Genomic DNA, 22668 nt, shown 5'->3' on the forward strand with positions numbered 1-22668 from the left:
TACTTGTGTTTAAAAATACTCTGGTAAAAGTAGAAGTACTGACTAAACTTCTGCACTCAAGTAAAAGTAAAGAAGTGTGGGCTTTATGGTACTTTTATTCTGAAAAACATGCCTCTTCCTCTGAGGATACAGTAACTCTATGCAGCTTTTATTTTGAAAAACATGCCTGTAAAAGTAGAAGTACTCAGATCTTGTACTTGAGTAAAAGTAGAAGTACTCAGATCGTGTGCTTGAGTAAAAGTAGAAGTACTCAGGTACTTGAGTAAAAGTAGAAGTACTCAGGTCTTGTACTTGAGTAAAAGTAGAAGTACTCAGATCTTGTACTTGAGTAAAAGTAGAAGTACTCAGATCTTGAGTAAAAGTAGAAGTACTCAGATCTTGTACTTGAGTAAAAGTAGAAGTACCAGAGTGTAATACTCTGTTACAGTAAAAGTCCTGCATTCAAAATGTTCCTCAAGTGAAAGTAGAAAAGTATTCTCATCTAAATATAGTGAAAGATAGTGAAAGTAGTCGTTGTGCAGATTGGTCCATTTCAGAATAATATATATGATATGTTTTATAATGATTGATCATGAAAGTGTTCTCAAAGCTGGTGAAGGTGCAGCTAGTCTGAAGTACTTTGTAGACTGCAGGGTAGCTGGTGGAGGTGCAGCTAGTCTGAAGTACTTTGTAGACTGCAGGGTAGCTGGTGGAGGTGCAGCTAGTCTGAAGTACTTTGTAGACTGCAGGGTAGCTGGTGAAGGTGCAGCTAGTCTGAAGTACTTTGTAGACTGCAGGGTAGCTGGTGAAGGTGCAGCTAGTCTGAAGTACTTTGTAGACTGCAGGGTAGCTGGTGAAGGTGCAGCTAGTCTGAAGTACTTTGTAGACTGCAGGGTAGCTGGTGGAGGTGCAGCTAGTCTGAAGTACTTTGTAGACTGCAGGGTAGCTGGTGGATTTACTCCAGGTGGAACTAAAGTCTAATTCAACATTTTATTATATTTTGGAATATGTTAATCAGTTCTATAAATCATTCCAAAATGTTTGAACGACATTAAAGAAAATATGTTTTAATATTTCAGCTCCAAAGACTAAGCAGTACTTCACAGAAACACACGGGGGCGGTGTCGATTTGTTTTTTTTTGTACAGTTAATGTCAGAGGTGTAAAGTAACTAAGTATATTTACGCAAGTACTGTGCTTTAGTATAATGTTGAGTTACTTGTACTTTAATTTCATGCTACTTCATACTTCTACTAACTCCACTACAGAGGTAAATGGTGTACTTTTACAGACAAAAACGAATAGTACACAGAAAATCACAGAGAAAGAAACACAAGAAGAAGAAGGCTCAAACTGAAAAAAAGTGTCACCAAAAACCACAGATAGACACAACTGCTACAAAAAGGTGCCATCTCACCAAATACACTAAATACTACCAAAATACACTAAATGACTCCAAAGAGACCCTAATGTACTTCAAACAGACACAAAAACAAATACAAGTACACACAAAGTGACTCTGAATCATTATTAATAATGACATTTTATTTAAACGATGTCTTAATTTCGACCATATTTCGCGACTGTAGGTAAACAGCGCCGTGTCCGACAGCCCGTGAACGCACCGCCGTGGCGCTACTTCCGGTGAGTGGAGCTCAGTCAGCTGTCACTGGATCTGAAGCACAGAAACAAACAGGACGTGAAATGTCGAGTTTTAACGAAAAGTTCAGTTCCTACACGATGAGCCAACTCAACGAAGTCCTGGAGGACGACGAGAAGCTCAGCGACATGGTGCAGGACATGGAGGAGGTTCGTGTTTCATCTCTCTTTGTTGGGTCTCTCTCACACACACACACACACACACGCACACACACGCACACATACACACGGAAATGGCTGCTTCGGGTGAGATTAACTGAGAGGATGTGTGTGATGAAAGAAATGTAACATGTGTGAGACATCGTTAACCTTGGGACGATACAAAGACACACTATGAAGAGACACTACATTACTATTAAAGGGACAGAAATGTAATACCAAGAGACAAAACCAGAGACTAATAATCACGCATCTGCTACAAGAAGGTGTACAATGACCACAAATAGAGACAAAATGATCCAGTCACTAAATACGACAAAGAAACACTAAATTACAAAAAAATACACTAAATACTACCAAAAGACAGTAAATTACTATGAACAGACGCCAACATACTACAAAAAGACACGTCATTCAGAACGAAACACAACATACTACAAAAAGACACAAAATCTGTTCAAACAGACACAACATTACCACAAATAGACACTAAACACTACAAAGAGACACTAAACACTACAAAGAGACACTAAACACTACAAAGAGACACTAGATGACTACAAAGAGACAACAAAGAGACACTAGATGACTACAAAGAGACACTAGATGACTACAAAGAGACACTAGATGACTACAAAGAGACAACAAAGAGACACTAGATGACTACAAAGAGACACTAGATGACTACAAAGAGACAACAAAGAGACACTAGATGACTACAAAGAGACACTAGATGACTACAAAGAGACAACAAAGAGACACTAGATGACTACAAAGAGACAACAAAGAGACACTAGATGACAACAAAGAGACACTAGATGACTACAAAGAGACACTAGATGACTACAAAGAGACACTAGATGACTACAAAGAGACACTAGATGACTACAAAGAGACACTAGATGACTACAAAGAGACAACAAAGAGACACTAGATGACTACAAAGAGACACTAGATGACTACAAAGAGACAACAAAGAGACACTAGATGACTACAAAGAGACACTAGATGACTACAAAGAGACAACAAAGAGACACTAGATGACTACAAAGAGACACTAGATGACTACAAAGAGACAACAAAGAGACACTAGATGACTACAAAGAGACACTAGATGACTACAAAGAGACACTAGATGACTACAAAGAGACAACAAAGAGACACTAGATGACTACAAAGAGACACTAGATGACTACAAAGAGACAACAAAGAGACACTAGATGACTACAAAGAGACACTAGATGACTACAAAGAGACACTAGATGACTACATAGAGACACTAGATGACTACAAAGAGACACTAGATGACTACAAAGAGACACTAGATGACTACAAAGAGACACTAGATGACTACAAAGAGACAACAAAGAGACACTAGATGACTACAAAGAGACACTAGATGACTACAAAGAGACAACAAAGAGACACTAGATGACTACAAAGAGACACTAGATGACTACAAAGAGACAACAAAGAGACACTAGATGACTACAAAGAGACACTAGATGACTACAAAGAGACAACAAAGAGACACTAGATGACTACAAAGAGACAACAAAGAGACACTAGATGACTACAAAGAGACACTAGATGACTACAAAGAGACACTAGATGACTACAAAGAGACACTAGATGACAACAAAGAGACACTAGATGACTACATAGAGACACTAGATGACTACAAAGAGACAACAAAGAGACACTAGATGACTACATAGAGACACTAGATGACTACAAAGAGACAACAAAGAGACACTAGATGACTACAAAGAGACACTAGATGACTACATAGAGACACTAGATGACTACAAAGAGACAACAAAGAGACACTAGATGACTACATAGAGACACTAGATGACTACAAAGAGACAACAAAGAGACACTAGATGACTACAAAGAGACACTAGATGACTACAAAGAGACACTAGATGACTACAAAGAGACACTAGATGACTACAAAGAGACACTAGATGACTACAAAGAGACACTAGATGACTACAAAGAGACAACAAAGAGACACTAGATGACTACAAAGAGACACTAGATGACTACAAAGAGACAACAAAGAGACACTAGATGACTACAAAGAGACACTAGATGACCACAAAGAGACAACAAAGAGACACTAGATGACTACAAAGAGACACTAGATGACTACAAAGAGACAACAAAGAGACACTAGATGACTACAAAGAGACACTAGATGACTACAAAGAGACACTAGATGACTACAAAGAGACAACAAAGAGACACTAGATGACTACAAAGAGACACTAGATGACTACAAAGAGACAACAAAGAGACACTAGATGACTACAAAGAGACACTAGATGACTACAAAGAGACACTAGATGACTACATAGAGACACTAGATGACTACAAAGAGACACTAGATGACTACAAAGAGACACTAGATGACTACAAAGAGACACTAGATGACTACAAAGAGACAACAAAGAGACACTAGATGACTACAAAGAGACACTAGATGACTACAAAGAGACAACAAAGAGACACTAGATGACTACAAAGAGACACTAGATAACTACAAAGAGACAACAAAGAGACACTAGATGACTACAAAGAGACACTAGATGACTACAAAGAGACAACAAAGAGACACTAGATGACTACAAAGAGACAACAAAGAGACACTAGATGACTACAAAGAGACACTAGATGACTACAAAGAGACACTAGATGACTACAAAGAGACACTAGATGACAACAAAGAGACACTAGATGACTACATAGAGACACTAGATGACTACAAAGAGACAACAAAGAGACACTAGATGACTACATAGAGACACTAGATGACTACAAAGAGACAACAAAGAGACACTAGATGACTACAAAGAGACACTAGATGACTACAAAGAGACACTAGATGACTACAAAGAGACACTAGATGACTACAAAGAGACACTAGATGACTACAAAGAGACAACAAAGAGACACTAGATGACTACAAAGAGACACTAGATGACTACAAAGAGACAATAATTTACTACAAACAGTCAAAAATGAATACAAATAATCACAAAATCACAGATAAATAAACTCAAGAAAGCTCAAACTGACCGCAAAGTGTCACTAAAACGATATTCAAAATGATTACAAAGAGACAGAAATGAAACACGAAGACACAGGATGTCACACAGACACCCTCAAAGACTACAAAGCTTGTTTTTATTCAGTATTTCCATCTTCACAAAACTGCTTTTTAAAGGGTGCTGGGTCATTTTGACATCGTAAGCTTTGGCCTAAATTCAACCTCACGATAAACTCAAATTGAGACCGTCGAGCGATACCGAGGAAAACATAACTTAACGCTGTTATCTGTGAATATGAATTATTAACCAGGAATCACAAGTATTACTCGTGTGTGTAACCACGGTGATGTTCGTCTCATCCATCGCGTTCCAGCAAAGGGCTTGCACAGTTCTGTTCTGTATTTCTTTGATCACACATGTTTTATTATCACTGTTTTTATTTGTTTTAAAGGAATGCGCACGTTCATATTGATGTATTTTAATAACTGTTAACTTGGGCCATTACGGGACTATTTGTGTTGGGGGGGGGGGGCGACTTTTTTTTTTTTTTTTTTTTTTTTCCTCAAAGGCCTGACAGAAAAAGTTTGGGAACCACCGCCCAACCCGTGATGTTGTTCGTGTTTGATCCCTCTTTCATTTAAAAACCAAGTTATGTGTTAAGCTTGAAAGCTGTAGGCCTATAGCTGTCAACGGTTCAAACACCAGTTAAATACATTTGACAAATTCAACTTGGTTTCGATACTTATTTGAACATGTATTTATTTATTTCGAAAAATTAAAAAAATGTTTCTTTTTGTAAACATTTCCCCCCCAAAAATGTTTTTTATAGGATATGTACATTTTGGTTAATCGGTTAACCGTTTTTTGGGGTCGAATAAACTTTTTTTTTCAAATTCCCATCCCTAATTTAAACCTTTATTAACTAACAGTATAGTTACTAGGAGTAATCAGGCTTTAAGGCAGTTTAACAACACCTCTATTCCACATAACACTTGTATTCCAGGGTTCTTACGGTCATTGAAAACCTGGAAAAGTCATGGAAATTCAAAATGCTAATTCCAGGCCCTGGAAAAGTTATGGAAAGCAATATTTTTCCCAAAGTCATGGAAAATTAATTAAGTTGCATCAAATATAATTTATATTTTATCTAATCGCCGAAATAGTAATACTATAATGATAATACCTACTGTGTCGTATAGTAATGAAACGTGAAATGGCATTTTGCTGGTGAGAGATTTGAGTTGCTTTAGCGCGTAGAAGCTAGTAAGCCTATTGGATTTGTGTTAGATAGGCACGACATGTTTCAGATGCAGACCTTATTTTCCTGTTCCATGTTAAAATAAACCATTTTCAGTGGCAACGCTGAGAAAGAGTACTTTTTTTGGTCATGGAAAATTAGGTAAAGGTCCCGGAGAAGTCATTGAAAATGCTTTGTGAAAAAGTGTATGAACCCTGTTATTCATCTTTTTACTTTTGTGTCTGTGTAATCCAAAGGCCAATGAAATAGGGCGGTACCTCCATATATCGGAGGCCGTTAACTACATGAATTGACATTTTTAAGGCCTTCCTCAAGTAGCCCAGGGACTTTCCACTGAATGTGTCCCCGCTGCCCCACTTTGCACTCTCCTTGTCCTGATAAGCTGCTGATAAGCTTCAGTGTTTCCAGAGTCTCAGCCATCGCCCTGTTAAAGGGTTTAAAATTAGTCATATCGAGAGGAAATGCTATCGTGTGTGCAAACTAGGGATGGGAATTTGAAAGTAAATGTATATTCGAATATTCAACCCTCAAAAAAACGGTTAACCGAAATGTACATACCCTATAAAAATAAATAATTATAATTATTAATAAATAAATAAATACATGTTAACTATCGAAACCAAGTTGAAGTTGTCAAATGTATTGAACTGGTGTTCACAGTTTGAACAGTTGACAGCTATAGGCTACAGCTTTCATGCTTAAAACATAACTTGGTTTTTAAATTTAAAGAGGGATCATACACGAACAACATAACGGGTTAGGGTAACGTAACCCGTGACAACAGAGATCAACAACCTGTAACAGGGCCTCTGCACAGAATGCAGCTATTCAATACTCATGTTTGAGAATATGAGCATGTCTACTCAGGGGAGGGGCGGGGGCGGAGGCGATTCACAATCAGGCCAGCTGTAGAGAAGACCCTCTCCGCCGGCATGTGGGCCAGGGTTTCCGCTAGGATTTTTTCTCGCCGGTCAGATGTCGGGACAGAATTAATTTTACCGGACGAATTTGAAACTTACCGGTCATGTTTCAATAATAATAATAAGAATGGTGTAGCAGAGTTTCCGTTAGCAGGTCGTTACCGGACTAGGACCGGATATGCTGATGTTTAAAACTCAGTTAATGGGAGTCCTTTTTATATTGCTTCAGTTTATAATCGTAACAGATCGAAAAATTCTGATTCATTTTTTAATAAATGATTCCAAAAACAACAAACAACATAATTATTACATTCAAAGAAACTACTTGTAGTAGATGAAGTACATTATTCAAAAGTTTACATTAACTTTGGATAATAACACGGGAGAAACGGATCCTCTCCCTCTCCCTCTCCCTCTCCCTCTCCCTCTCCCTCCTGACAGCCCGTCAGTTTCTCATGCAGCGCGCTAAACAGTGGGCGGGGCTTCAGGTGATTATGCAGCAGCTGATCTGATCTCTCTCTCGAGTCCGGTTACACTTCACTCGCGTTTATGTCCATATCGATCAGATCCAGCTCTCCTGGTCGGCCTTTATAGAGAGCACCGATCAAACTATTAGGAGTGAATATCGGCCGATAATGACCGGCGGCCGATCGATCGGAGCATCGGACATTTTGACCGGCTGGTTTTGAATTTACCGGTTTTTATAACATTTTACCAGCTAAAAACCGGTAATTACCGGCTAACGGAAACCCTAATTTACTACAAAGAGACACTAGATGACTACAAAGAGACACTAGGTGACTACAAAGAGACACTAGGTGACTACAAAGAGACACTAGATGACTACAGAGAGACACTAGGTGACTACAAAGAGACACTAGGTGACTACAAAGAGACACTAGGTGACTACAGAGAGACACTAGGTGACTACAAAGAGACACTAAATGGCTACAGAGAGACACTAGGTGACTACAGAGAGACACTAGGTGACTACAAAGAGACACTAGGTGACTACAAAGAGACACTAGGTGACTACAGAGAGACACTAGGTGACTACAAAGAGACACTAGGTGACTACAGAGAGACACTAGGTGACTACAGAGAGACACTAGGTGACTACAAAGAGACACTAAATGGCTACAAAGAGACACTAGGTGACTACAAAGAGACACTAGGTGACTACAAAGAGACACTAGGTGACTACAGAGAGACACTAGGTGACTACAGAGAGACACTAAATGGCTACAGAGAGATACTAGGTGACTACAAAGAGACACTAGGTGACTACAAAGAGACACTAGGTGACTACAGAGAGACACTAGGTGACTACAGAGAGACACTAGGTGACTACAAAGAGACACTAAATGGCTACAAAGAGACACTAGGTGACTACAAAGAGACACTAGGTGACTACAAAGAGACACTAGGTGACTACAAAGAGACACTAGGTGACTACAAAGAGACACTAAATGGCTACAAAGAGACACTAGGTGACTACAGAGAGACACTAGGTGACTACAGAGAGACACTAGGTGACTACAAAGAGACACTAAATGGCTACAAAGAGACACTAGGTGACTACAGAGAGACACTAGGTGACTACAGAGAGACACTAGGTGACTACAAAGAGACACTAGGTGACTACAAAGAGACACTATGTGACTACAAAGAGACACTAGGTGACTACAGAGAGACACGAGGTGACTACAAAGAGATACTAGGTGACTACAAAGAGACACTAGGTGACTACAAAGAGACACTAGATGACTACAAAGAGACACTAGGTGACTACAAAGAGACACTAGGTGACTACAGAGAGACACGAGGTGACTACAGAGAGACACTAGGTGACTACAGAGAGACACGAGGTGACTACAAAGAGACACGAGGTGACTACAAAGAGACACGAGGTGACTACAAAGAGACACTAGGTGACTACAGAGAGACACTAGGTGACTACAGAGAGACACGAGGTGACTACAGAGAGACACGAGGTGACTACAAAGAGACACGAGGTGACTACAAAGAGACACTAGGTGACTACAAAGAGACACTAGGTGACTACAGAGAGACACTAGGTGACTACAGAGAGACACTAAATGGCTACAGAGAGACACTAGGTGACTACAGAGAGACACTAGGTGACTACAAAGAGACACTAGGTGACTACAAAGAGACACTAGGTGACTACAGAGAGACACTAGGTGACTACAGAGAGACACTAGGTGACTACAGAGAGACACTAGGTGACTACAGAGAGACACTAGGTGACTACAAAGAGACACTAAATGGCTACAAAGAGACACTAGGTGACTACAAAGAGACACTAGGTGACTACAAAGAGACACTAGGTGACTACAGAGAGACACTAGGTGACTACAGAGAGACACTAAATGGCTACAGAGAGATACTAGGTGACTACAAAGAGACACTAGGTGACTACAAAGAGACACTAGGTGACTACAGAGAGACACTAGGTGACTACAGAGAGACACTAGGTGACTACAGAGAGACACTAGGTGACTACAGAGAGACACTAGGTGACTACAGAGAGACACTAGGTGACTACAAAAAGACACTAGGTGACTACAAAGAGACACTAGGTGACTACAAAGAGACACTAGGTGACTACAAAGAGACACTAAATGGCTACAGAGAGACACTAGGTGACTACAGAGAGACACTAGGTGACTACAGAGAGACACTAGGTGACTACAAAGAGACACTAAATGGCTACAGAGAGACACTAGGTGACTACAGAGAGACACTAGGTGACTACAGAGAGACACTAGGTGACTACAGAGAGACACTAGGTGACTACAAAGAGACACTAGGTGACTACAAAGAGACACGAGGTGACTACAAAGAGACACTAGGTGACTACAAAGAGACACTATGTGACTACAAAGAGACACTAGGTGACTACAAAGAGACACTATGTGACTACAGAGAGACACTAGGTGACTACAGAGAGACACGAGGTGACTACAAAGAGATACTAGGTGACTACAAAGAGACACTAGGTGACTACAAAGAGACACTAGATGACTACAAAGAGACACTAGGTGACTACAAAGAGACACTAGGTGACTACAGAGAGACACGAGGTGACTACAGAGAGACACTAGGTGACTACAGAGAGACACGAGGTGACTACAAAGAGACACGAGGTGACTACAAAGAGACACGAGGTGACTACAAAGAGACACTAGGTGACTACAGAGAGACACTAGGTGACTACAGAGAGACACGAGGTGACTACAGAGAGACACGAGGTGACTACAGAGAGACACTAGGTGACTACAGAGAGACACGAGGTGACTACAGAGAGACACGAGGTGACTACAGAGAGACACGAGGTGACTACAGAGAGAAACGAGGTGACTACAAAGAGACACTAGGTGACTACAAAGAGACACTAGGTGATTACAAAGAGACACTAAATGGCTACAAAGAGACACTAGATGACTACAGAGAGACACTAGGTGACTACAAAGAGACACTAAATGGCTACAGAGAGACACTAGGTGACTACAGAGAGACACTAGGTGACTACAGAGAGACACTAGGTGACTACAAAGAGACACTAGGTGACTACAGAGAGACACTAGGTGACTACAGAGAGACACTAGGTGACTACAGAGAGACACTAGGTGACTACAGAGAGACACTAGGTGACTACAGAGAGACACTAGGTGACTACAGAGAGACACTAGGTGACTACAGAGAGACACTAGGTGACTACAAAGAGACACTAGGTGACTACAAAGAGACACTCTCAGGACACACATGCGTGTTGCTGCTGTGAGTCGGCCTTTGTGTCGTCAGGTGTGTTTCTGATCCACACCCTCTCTCATTGTCTCCGTGGTGTCAGTTCCCCTCTCAGAGAGACTTGTTTACTGCAATGACGCTGCAGTTGTTGGTTTGGAAGTTAGTCATAAAGATGGAAGACATTCAGACGAGTTGAGACGTGCATGAGGAATCATTTCTCTGTAATCCACTGGAACAAAGGCAGTGGACATCTGAAAGCATCGAGTAACTGCAGAGTGATGAGAACTTCTGACTATAGCTGAAGTACATTAACTATATAGCTGAAGTACATTAACTATATAGCTGAAGTATATTAACTATATAGCTGAAGTACATTAACTATAACTGAAGTACATTAACTATATAGCTGAAGTACATTAACTATAACTGAAGTACATTAACTATATAGCTGAAGTATATTAACTATACAACTGAAGTACATTAACTATATAACTGAAGTACATTAACTATAACTGAAGTACATTAACTATATAGCTGAAGTACATTAACTATATAACTGAAGTACATTAACTATATAGCTGAAGTATATTAACTATACAACTGAAGTACATTAACTATATAGCTGAAGTACATTAACTATATAGCTGAAGTACATTAACTATAACTGAAGTACATTAACTATATAGCTGAAGTACATTAACTATATAACTGAAGTACATTAACTATATAGCTGAAGTATATTAACTATATAGCTGAAGTACATTAACTATATAGCTGAAGTACATTAACTATATAGCTGAAGTACATTAACTATATAGCTGAAGTACATTAACTATATAACTGAAGTACATTAACTATAACTGAAGTACATTAACTATATAGCTGAAGTACATTAACTATGACTGAAGTACATTAACTATATAGCTGAAGTACATTAACTATATAGCTGAAGTACATTAACTATATAGCTGAAGTACATTAACTATATAGCTGAAGTACATTAACTATGACTGAAGTACATTAACTATATAGCTGAAGTACATTAACTATATAGCTGAAGTACATTAACTATAACTGAAGTACATTAACTATATAGCTGAAGTATATTAACTATATAGCTGAAGTACATTAACTATAACTGAAGTACATTAACTATATAGCTGAAGTACATTAACTATAACTGAAGTACATTAACTATATAGCTGAAGTACATTAACTATATAGCTGAAGTACATTAACTATGACTGAAGTACATTAACTATATAGCTGAAGTACATTAACTATAACTGAAGTACATTAACTATATAACTGAAGTATATTAACTATATAACTGAAGTATATTAACTATATAGCTGAAGTACATTAACTATATAACTGAAGTATATTAACTATATAACTGAAGTATATTAACTATATAGCTGAAGTACATTAACTATATAACTGAAGTACATTAACTATATAGCTGAAGTACATTAACTATATAGCTGTAGTTTATTAACACTTCTGACTATATACAGTGGGGCAAAAAGTATTTAGTCAGCCACCAATTGTGCAAGTTCTCCCACTTAAAAAGACGAGAGGCCTGTAATTTTCATCCTAGGTACACTTCAACTATGAAAGACAGGATGGGGGGAAAGAATCCAGGAAATCACATTGTCTGATTTTAAAAGAATTTATTTGCAAATGATGGTGGAAAATAAGTATTTGGTCAATAACAAAAGTTCATCTCAATACTTTGTTATATACCCTTTGTTGGCAATGACAGAGGTCAAACGTTTTCTGTAAGTCTTCACAAGGTTTTCACTGTTGCTGGTACTTTGGCCCATTCCTCCATGCAGATCTCCTCTAGAGCAGTGATGTGTTGGGGCTGTCGCTGGGCAACACGGACTTTCAACTCCCTCAAAAGATTTTCTATGGGGTTGAGATCTGGAGACTGGCTAGGCCACTCCAGGACCTTGAAACTCCTTTGTTGCCCGGGCGGTGTGTTTGGGATCATTGTCATGCTGAAAGACCCAGCCACGTTTCATCTTCAATGCCCTTGCTGATGGAAGGAGGTTGTCACTCAAAATCTCACGATACATGGCCCCATTCATTCTTTCCTTTACACGGATCAGTCGTCCTGGTCCCTTTGCAGAAAAACAGCCCCAAAGCATGATGTTTCCACCCCCATGTTTCACAGTAGGTGTTCTTTGGATGCAACTCAGCATTCTTTCTCCTCCAAACACGTCTAGTTGAGTTTTTACCAAAAAGTTCTATTTTGGTTTCATATGACCATATGACATTCTCCCAATCCTCTTCTGGATCATCTAAATGCTCTCTAGCAAACTTCAGACGGGCCTGGACATGTACTGGCTTAAGTATGGGACACGTCTGGCACTGCAGGATTTGAGTCCCTGGCGGCGTAGTGTGTTACTGATGGTAGCCTTTGTTACTTTGGTCCCAGCTCTCTGCAGGTCATGGACTCGGTCCCCCGTGTGGTTCTGGGATTTTCGCTCACCGTTCTTGTGATCACTTTGACCCCACGGGGTGAGATCTTGCGTGGAGCCCCAGATCGAGGGAGATTATCAGTGGTCTTGTATGTCTTCCATTTTCTAATAATTGCTCCCACAGTTGATTTCTTCACACCAAGCTGCTTACCTATTGCAGATTCAGTCTTCCCAGCCTGGTGCAGGTCTACCATTTTGTTTCTGGTGTCCTTTGACAGCTCTTTGGTCTTGGCCATAGTGGAGTTTGGAGTGTGACTGTTTGAGGTTGTGGACAGGTGTCTTTTATACTGATAACGAGTTCAAACAGGTGCCATTAATACAGTTAACGAGTGGAGGACAGAGGAGGCTCTTAAAGAAGAAGTTACAGGTCTGTGAGAGCCAGAAATCTTGTTTGTTTGTAGGTGACCAAATACTTATTTTACCAATTCATTCGTTACAAATCCTACAATGTGATTTCCTGGATTCTTTCCCCCCCCTGTCTCATAGTTGAAGTGTACCTAGGATGAAAATTACAGGCCTCTCATCTTTTTAAGTGGGAGAACTTGCACAATTGGTGGCTGACTAAATACTTTTTTTCCCCACTGTAGCTGTCGTCAGGGTTGGGAGGGTTACTTTGTAAATGTTACTGATTACTGATTACATGGCTCTGAAAGTAATCTGAATACAGTTACAGTTTGTCTTAAAAAAACGTAATCACATTACTTTCAGATTACTTTTGGATTACTTTCTTTGTCCATCACAGATGGGTATGTTTTGGTGAACAGGAGACACAAAAAGCAAAAGGAAACTGAACGTGTTTTTACTGTTTTTAATGGCTTATCAAGAGCACAACTGAAACATCACATCTGAAACAATGTAACAACATAATACACTTTTTGGGGATGCAGCTTGGGATGTGAGGAGTGAGGACACGGCTTAGAACGGGCGTGTCGCCTTCTGTCCTGCCAGTGTTGGCAGGACATGAATTAAAATGTCGAACTCTGACTTCATTTTAAGGAAATTTCGGCCAGGGGTGTAGAGCTATAGTTTAAGCACCGGATCGGCAAAACAGGAGAGTGTGTGTGCACCAGTCTGCCTTGATCTATGAATTCATGTCTGTGACTTTCACAGTGTCTGCTGTTTTATAGAAGGAAAACCTCCTTCACTTCATGACATCTCTGCAGCACCAGGAGGCAGCGGGAGGGTTAACTCAGCCTCTGAGAAGACGAGCGCGCAGTGCCTTTCACGCACCGCCTTTCACGCACCGCCTTTCACGCACCGCCTTTCACGCACCGCCTTTCACGCACCGCCTTCACTGTGTTTACCTTCAGAATCATTAGAAAGGCTGAGAGCGACCGCAGGCTGATGTGTTTTAACCACACACACACACACACACACACACACACACACACACACACACACACACACACACACACACACACACACACACACACACACACACACAACTTAAACGCAGACTTCTGTTCCTCCATGTTTCGTTGTTATTGTTTCACTGAGCGGTCCCGCTCCTTTTTTTCAAACGGTCCATCTGCGGCGGTAATAGGTTTTGTGCGCTGTGGTGATTCGGCTGTACCTTTAGTAATGAATATTAAATGTTGTGAGGAAATCTTTCCACCAATAATTCCAATAAGTAATCCAAAATGTATTCACTTCAGATTTACGGAAGTAACTGTAATCAGATTACTCATTTTTCAAATGTAACGCGAGCTGAATACAGTTACTTGATTTTTGTATTCTGACTACGTAACGCCGTTACATGTATTCCGTTACAACCCAACCCTGGCTGTAGTATATTAACACTTCTGACTATATAGCTGTAGTATATTAACACTTCTGACTATATAGCTGTAGTATATTAACACTTCTGACTATATAGCTGTAGTATATTAACACTTCTGACTATATAGCTGTAGTATATTAACACTTCTGACTATATAGCTGTAGTATATTAACACTTCTGACTATATAGCTGTAGTATATTAACACTTCTGACTATATAGCTGTAGTATATTAACACTTCTGACTATATAGCTGTAGTATATTAACACTTCTGACTATATAGCTGTAGTATATTAACACTTCTGACTAGAGATGATCCGATCACGTGATCGGAGCCGATCACGTGATTTTCAAAAGATCGGAATCGGGAGAAAAAAATCAGGGATCGGGACTTTTTAAAAAAAAAAAATGTATCTTTTTTTTTAATTATTATTTAATGTTACAAAACAAAAATGACCATGTTCACGTCTTAAAGTCATCCTGAGGACTTAGTTTTGGTTTAAAATTACACAACATCATGTGTTGCTTTCTTTGGGCTTGTTTTCAGACCTGCTTGCTTATTTCTCTCAAAGCTGGCAACAGAGTGGGCGCAGTGTCTAATAGTAGCAGCAAGCTAACGAGAGGCTACGTTCAGCTGGTGACTCGGGAGTCGGGACAGAGAAAATGTCAGGAGTTTGGAAGTATTATAAAATTGAAAGCAGTGTAACAGCCAGATGCAATGTTTGCAAGGCAGAGGTTCCGCGTGGTGGAAAGAACAGAGCTACGTTCAACACGACCAATCTAACACGCTACCTGAGAAACAAACAACAACAACAACACGGCGAGTACACAGCGGCCACTCAGGTAACGGCACTGAAACAACCGACACTTTCAGAGACTTTTAAAAGGAAAGAGAAACTGCCCCAGAACAGTGAAAAGGCCAACACAATAACAGCCAAGATAGCTGAATTCATCGCGTTGGATGACCAGCCGTTATCCGTTACCTTTTTTTTCTCTTAATGCCTTGCATAAAGATCGAATCGGGAAAAATCGGTATCGGCAGATTGTCAAAATCAAATGATCGGAATCGGATCGGGAGCAAAAAAAGGTGATCGGGACATATCTACTTCTGACTATATAGCTGTAGTATATTAACACGTGCTGGATATGAAAAGACTCTCAGTGTGTGCCCACTGTGCGACTGTCAAGGATAAACAACCCGTGGCCGCCGAGCCAGTCATGTGGATGTCAGTTTTACACATTCTGAGGCTGCCGTGCCTACGTTTTTGTTTTCACTGCTAGTTTATGCTTAATATGTATAATAAGTCTCCCCCTAGGCCACCTACATTTCTCCAGGCCCACCCACACAATAATTCCTGGCTACGCCACTGAGCTGAAGTATATTAACACATATTAAAGGTCTCTCATCATGCAAAATGCGCTTTTTGATGTCTTTTCTACATAAATATGTGTCCCCGGTGTGAGGGAACTCACAAAGTGTCAGGAAATAAAACCCTCTCTCTTTTCCTCCGTACCCAAATCTCTAAAGACGGGGTAACAACGGAGCTGATCCAGATTTGCATCCGATATGACGTGATATCTGAAATGTGGGCGGGCTTTACACCCAATCAGAAAGATGCAATCAGAAACAATGAGACGTGTTCTGGAAGTAATATGTTCTTTGTTTACATTAGCATCGCTAGCACTCAGAGCTAACCTGTACTGGAGAGAGTGTGTGTGAAGAAGCAGGAAATAAAAAGGAACTCACCTTAACTGCTTTCACATCAAGTACTTGGCCGTACTTGTTTCCCAGTACTTGTTCCCCCCGAACTCTTTAGTTCCTGGAACTATCTAGTAGATTACTTTCTCACCGATTATTTATCGAACCGAAGATTACGCAAATGAAGCCGCTGACGTCACTTCTTCTTCTGCTTTGGGTTTACTGGCAGGCAGCAAACAACTTCACGGCGTATACTGCCACCCGAAGCCCCCGAGGCCCCCCGGAGTTGGGGACTGGCTTCAGTAGAAGCTGCTGGGTAGCGTCTTCCGAGTAAATCGCACCGACACCTCGTCATCACTCCACCGCTCCCATGTTTTCTTTTGTGTTGCCATAAGTTAGTCTAAAATAGCATAATAGGAAACCTTTAACACTTCTGTTTTTTTATAATAATAACAAATGCGCACTTAAAGGGACAGTGCATTTTAGCGCGATTGTTTTAAATACAAATTGTGAATCGACTAAATAAATATCCACAGGCAGTCAAAAAACAAACACAAAAACATTTGACTCAACAATAAATACAGCTTTTATTGCACATCATAAAAGCACTGAAATGTATTAAGGGCTCAACGCTAACTTTTTTAAGTGGTTGCCAGGCTGGCAACCAGGCATCAGCTTTTGGTTGCCAAAACTGAAAATACGGTTGCCATTTTTAGTCACCTTATTTTAAATAATTAAGATACTATACAGTTATACATCAACTTAATAATGAACATGTGACACAAAAGAATGTTCAAATGCTTTACAATAAGTAATTAACACAATTATTTGAAACCTAAGTGGTAGGAAACTTGTCCACCCTCAATTGCTGGTATACTAAACACCAGTAGTGCAGCTGCTGTCCTGTTCTTCACAGATCCCTCACAAAGGACTTGAGCAAGTCACTAGTTTCTTGGTCATCCGTTGTCTCCCTTTCAAATGTGGGTTTTCTTGACCTTTGTGCTGACCCCCACCATAGATCCACTGGCCCTTCAGCATTGAAGTCTTGGATTGGCCAGACTAATACATTTCTAATGTTAAATACATTAAAACCATTCATAGTTAAGAATTAGATATTAATTATTAATGCTGTAAATTATCTTTGATATGTCTAACTATATTTAACATGTGTTACCTTTTTATAGAAGTGATTATAAATGTATGCCAATATTTTCCTATGGTAAAGTTTCGTTTTGCACTTTTATTTTGGTAGTAGAAAGATCGGGACTCTTATTTTGAAGGAACTTTTACCGGAAGTGAATCCACAACGACACTCTACACATTTCCTCTTTGGTTCATCTTGCGCTTTATCAGTTGAATCACTTTGAACATTCGTTTGAGATGTTGACGGGTTGGTCGAAGTTTTTACCCCACAGTCAAACAATGTAAAACAACCACACCGCGCACGCGAGAAAACGTGCATCGCTTTCTGGCTCCGTAATCACACCAATGCACGTGCAATTTAAGTATCAGGTTCTGACTGGTCACAACAATAATTAAATATCACTCTTAATACAACAAATTATTAACATTCATCTATTTTGGGGTGCACATTTAGCTGTTTGCTGTCCTTATTTCTTCATGTTAAAAACTGGTTGACACTGATGGCAACCAAAGGCCAAGAAGTGGTTGACATTTTTTCTGAATGGTTGCCAATGGCAACCTGGCAACCGTTACTGTCGAGCCCTGATATTGTAAGCATCCATTAAAAAAGAGAATTAAATAATATAATGTGAGCGTAGGAACCTTCCTTGGTGTTGCCTCCGTGAAATACTGTAATAATAAATAAATAATCTGCCTTTTACACTAAGCGAGGCCATCATCCCATGCAGATTATCTCCAAATAGCATTAATCTGCCCACTAGTTTACCCTAAATGCCACCAAATATACAGATCTATAGTGTGCATGTATTATTTAGTTTGGGAAATTATGTATATTCGGGTAAAATATGACGTTTTAGAGTCGAATGATTTGCTATAGGCTATAATCTTGCAATTTTGCAAAACAAACACTGAAGGATGTTTTGCCTTTTTTGAATAATGCAAATTTGCTTCTGTCGTGAATTTGTTTGGGTTGGTGCATTCCCTTTTTCCTTTAAATGTGTCGAACCTTCAGACGCACTGCATCACTGCAATCTGCTGGAAAATAAAGGCAACTTGCATGTCTGTAAAATACACAGTGCGATATATTCAATGAGCCTTTTCGAAGTCATTTTGATAATCTTTCTTTTGAGCGTCCAATGCAATAAATCCAGTTTGATCCAGACTTGTTGGTGACCCAGTTTTTATAAAGTCACCTGGAACTAAGGTCTGAGGTTGAGACGCGTTGAAGAGACGGATCAGGTTTGGTTCGAGGACATTAATCCATCAGCAGTGACCCCACTGTGATTCTGAAGAGTGGACGTGTCTGAGAAACGATGGTTGTTACCAAGCGGCTGAACAGGACTACAGAAGTCGTGGAGGCCGTTGTACGTCATTACGCCGAACACGTGAACACTCCTCTGAGGTAGTTTCTGTTCTGCTTGGAAGCAAGTCCCTGCCTCCTGCAAAGTGTTCCAACAAACACTTCAACTCGTTCCATCTCGTTCCATCTAGAATCTGAGTGTTTGAATCTGGATCTGAAGTCGGCGTGACATTGAAGTCGTGCTGCTGGACTCGCTGTAGCTCCTTTGTAGCATCACGTTAGCATTTAGCTTCTGGACGTTAGAGTTAGGATTCAACATTATGAAAGTAGGGTAGACGCAGGGACGTGCACAGGTACGGGCTAATGTTGCCTGGGCAACGGCCCTTTTGCCATTTTTGCCTGACCTGCCCCTCTGGAGAGAGCCAGAGTTTTTTTGTTTTCTATTGTGGCCGAATCAACATGATAAGCCCACAATTAGTATTGTAGCGTCTCGCTGCGGGAAACACACCTTGTCCGCGCTGTCATCTGCCCCCAGTCACGTGACTTTGTTTACAATCTGACAGCTGGAAGCAAAGGAAAGCCCTCCGAGTCCAACCTCATATGGCTATGGTGATCACACCAAACGCCTGCCCCGGCTCCTGCCCGTTAGAGCAGGGGTTCCCAAACTTTTTCAGCATGAGACCCAAAACAGAAATGTTGTGGTCCTAAGGGACCCAAGCTAAAAAAATGTCATGATTTTCAATAATATCTATATTTATAAACAAAGAATGCAACACACCACGAATTTAAAATGAAAATGTTTATTTAATTATAAAAGTGGTGAAGGTTTCTCACCATAACAACCTTCCCTTTGAGCTTGCCCAGAAAAAATAAGGATCAAAGCTGAAAGACGAAACATGGGAAGTGCAGTCAAGTATATACAGTACAAATCAAATTTAAATTATACAATCAAAAGTGCAATATTAACTTTGTCACTAGCTCAGAAACTATGTACACACCATTTTAAAGTATTTTAAATGAACAAAGAACAAACATGTTGTAAACAGAAAGGGACAAAACACTAACTATAGGAAGTGCAGTCAAGTGTATACTTCACAGGTGAAACCACATTTAAATTATCCGAAGTGCAACATTAAGTTTGTCACTAGATCAAAAACTATGTATTTTAAATGAACAGAGCTGTTGTAAAACACTCTGAGAGACAAAGAAACTCTAACACTTGGCAACTGATTAACTGTACTGACTTATTTACAATATTTTCTTATCTGACATGCTAGAAGGGGTATTATATCATATATTGATACATGATATAATATAATAACAATGACATCTAATGAGAGGTATGTGGCTGGTTGAAGTTTTCAACCAGCAGATCTATTCTGGGCTGGGTTTTTGACCGTGCCAATCTGAGGTCATGCTCAGGATTTAGCCTGTTTCTGTATTTGTTTTTCAGGTATGCTAAAGTAGAAAACCCAGATTCACACAAGTATGTGGTGCCAAACTGTATCAATACTTGTACAGCTATCTTAGCCAAGCAGGAGAACTCAGCCTGCTGGAAATGAGCAACCCAAAACTGTGCCAAAGTGGTTGTTTCAAACGGCATCTTACTGCCCCTGTTGACCTGCAGTGTGACCAGTGCCTCCAACTCTGCCTGACTGAGACCAGGTCTGGTGATGGCACAGCTTGGAAGGGAAACTTCACCCACTGAAGGTTTTGAGCTCTCTGTGAGTCAGGGAAGTACCGCTTGAAGTTCTCCTGTAGTTGAGACAAGTGCTCGACTATGTTCTGCTTCACAGAGTCACTCAAGGGAAGACCGGTGCTTACTTGGTAGGCAGTGAGGACAGGAAACATTGCCAGTTCTCCTGCAACCAGCTGGGAATGCCACAGACCAAGGCGTGCTTGGAATCCTTGTATTCCATCTTCAAGATCCAATATGCTGTTCTCTTTTCCTTGAAGGCTGGTGTTCAGTATGTTGAGCTTGTTAAAAATGTCTACAAGGTAGGCAAATCTTGCCAACCAGCGCTTGTCCTCAAAATGCTTGACTAGGTTAGCGTTCTCATTTTTCAGGTAAGCCATGACCTGCTCTCTCAGCTCCCACACTCTCTGTAGAACTGTTCCCTTGGAGAGCCACCGTCCCTCACAGTGGAAGAGTAGGTGCTCATGCTCTGCCCCCATTTCCTTGCAGAGCTCTCTGAAGAGCCTTGATTGTAGTGGTCTCTTTTTTATTAGATTTACCACTCTAACAACCACATCAAGAACCTCACCTAAGTCCTGCTGCAATGCTTTGCTAGCCAAAGCCTCCCTGTGGATAATGCAGTGTGTTACCTTCACATTTGGGACCACTTTACGTACATGAGCCACACAACCAGACCTGCACCCAGTCATGCTCCTTGCACCATCGGTGCAACACCCTATACAGTTTTCCCATTCTAATTTAAGTTCTTTCAAATGTGTGTCCACCACTCTGAAAATATCCTCTCCCCTTGTTGTGTGCAGCTGGTCACAGAATAGGAACTCCTCCTTGATATCTTTACCTCTAATGTATCTGGCAAAGACCATTAACTGGGGAATCCCAGCAACATCCACAGACTCGTCTAGCTGCAGTGAACATAATTTGTGCTGCAGTATTTCCTCTGTGACTGTTTTTTGGATGTCAGCTGACATATCCTTGATTCTGGATGCAACGGTGTTGTTTGAGAGTGGGACAGACTCAATTTTGTTCGCTGCATCCTCACCCGAGACGGAGAGACACACATCTTTAAGACAAGGCTTTATCAGCTGCTCCCCGATGGAATGGGGCTTCTTTGCTTTGGCAATGTGGAGGCTGACTTGATATGATGCCCTCAGTGCCCCTCTGTTCCCTTTGAATGCCTGAAAATAACAGAGAAGATATCATCATTAACATTGCTGGGTTATTGGGTGATTTTTAACACCAGCCGGCGTACGCTGTATCCCTAATGTGGACCTGGCAACCGCATTTATAGCGCATTACCTTACATGTTACTTGTTAGACGCTTTTATCCAAAGCGAATTACATACTCAATACTGTGGGGAATCCCCACAGGGGGATTTTGACAGGGTTGTTGCACAAAAGATCCAAGCGCGCACAGAAGAAATCTGAGAGCAGACATTTCACGAGCGCACAGAAACAGCCTGAGTGCGAGGAGAAGGTTTTAAGCTGGAACACAGGAAATCTGAAGCAGCAATATATCTGAGTGCAAGCGTACAGTTTGAGCAGAAGCAGAGCAAGTCTAAGCGCAAGCAGGCACTATTTGAGTGTGAGGACAGGGTTTGAGGGAAAGAAATACATATTCTGAACGTGAAATCAATAAAGTATGCTCTCAAATTTAAAGACCACGCTCTTGAATAAAGATAGGGAATAACCCCCATATGTAGTGTGCATCACACTGCAGCAGTCACGTCCGTGCGGCTGCAGTGAAAAAAGCTTTCTCTCGCTTTC

General features: G+C 40.4%; 1 protein-coding gene across 1 annotated transcript in view; it reads left to right on the forward strand.

The window, feature by feature from the left end:
* The first annotated feature begins 1598 nt into the window (after positions 1-1598).
* Positions 1599-22668, forward strand: part of vps37ba (VPS37B subunit of ESCRT-I a) — a 57234-nt gene continuing 36164 nt past the window's right edge. The window contains exon 1 of the mRNA XM_034079298.2: positions 1599-1787. Coding sequence (XP_033935189.1) covers positions 1683-1787 — 105 coding nt within the window. The 5' untranslated portion in view covers positions 1599-1682. The remainder of the gene's footprint in view (positions 1788-22668) is intronic.

This window comes from Pseudochaenichthys georgianus, unplaced genomic scaffold, assembly GCF_902827115.2.
Source record: "Pseudochaenichthys georgianus unplaced genomic scaffold, fPseGeo1.2 scaffold_583_arrow_ctg1, whole genome shotgun sequence".
Taxonomy (NCBI): domain Eukaryota; kingdom Metazoa; phylum Chordata; class Actinopteri; order Perciformes; family Channichthyidae; genus Pseudochaenichthys; species Pseudochaenichthys georgianus.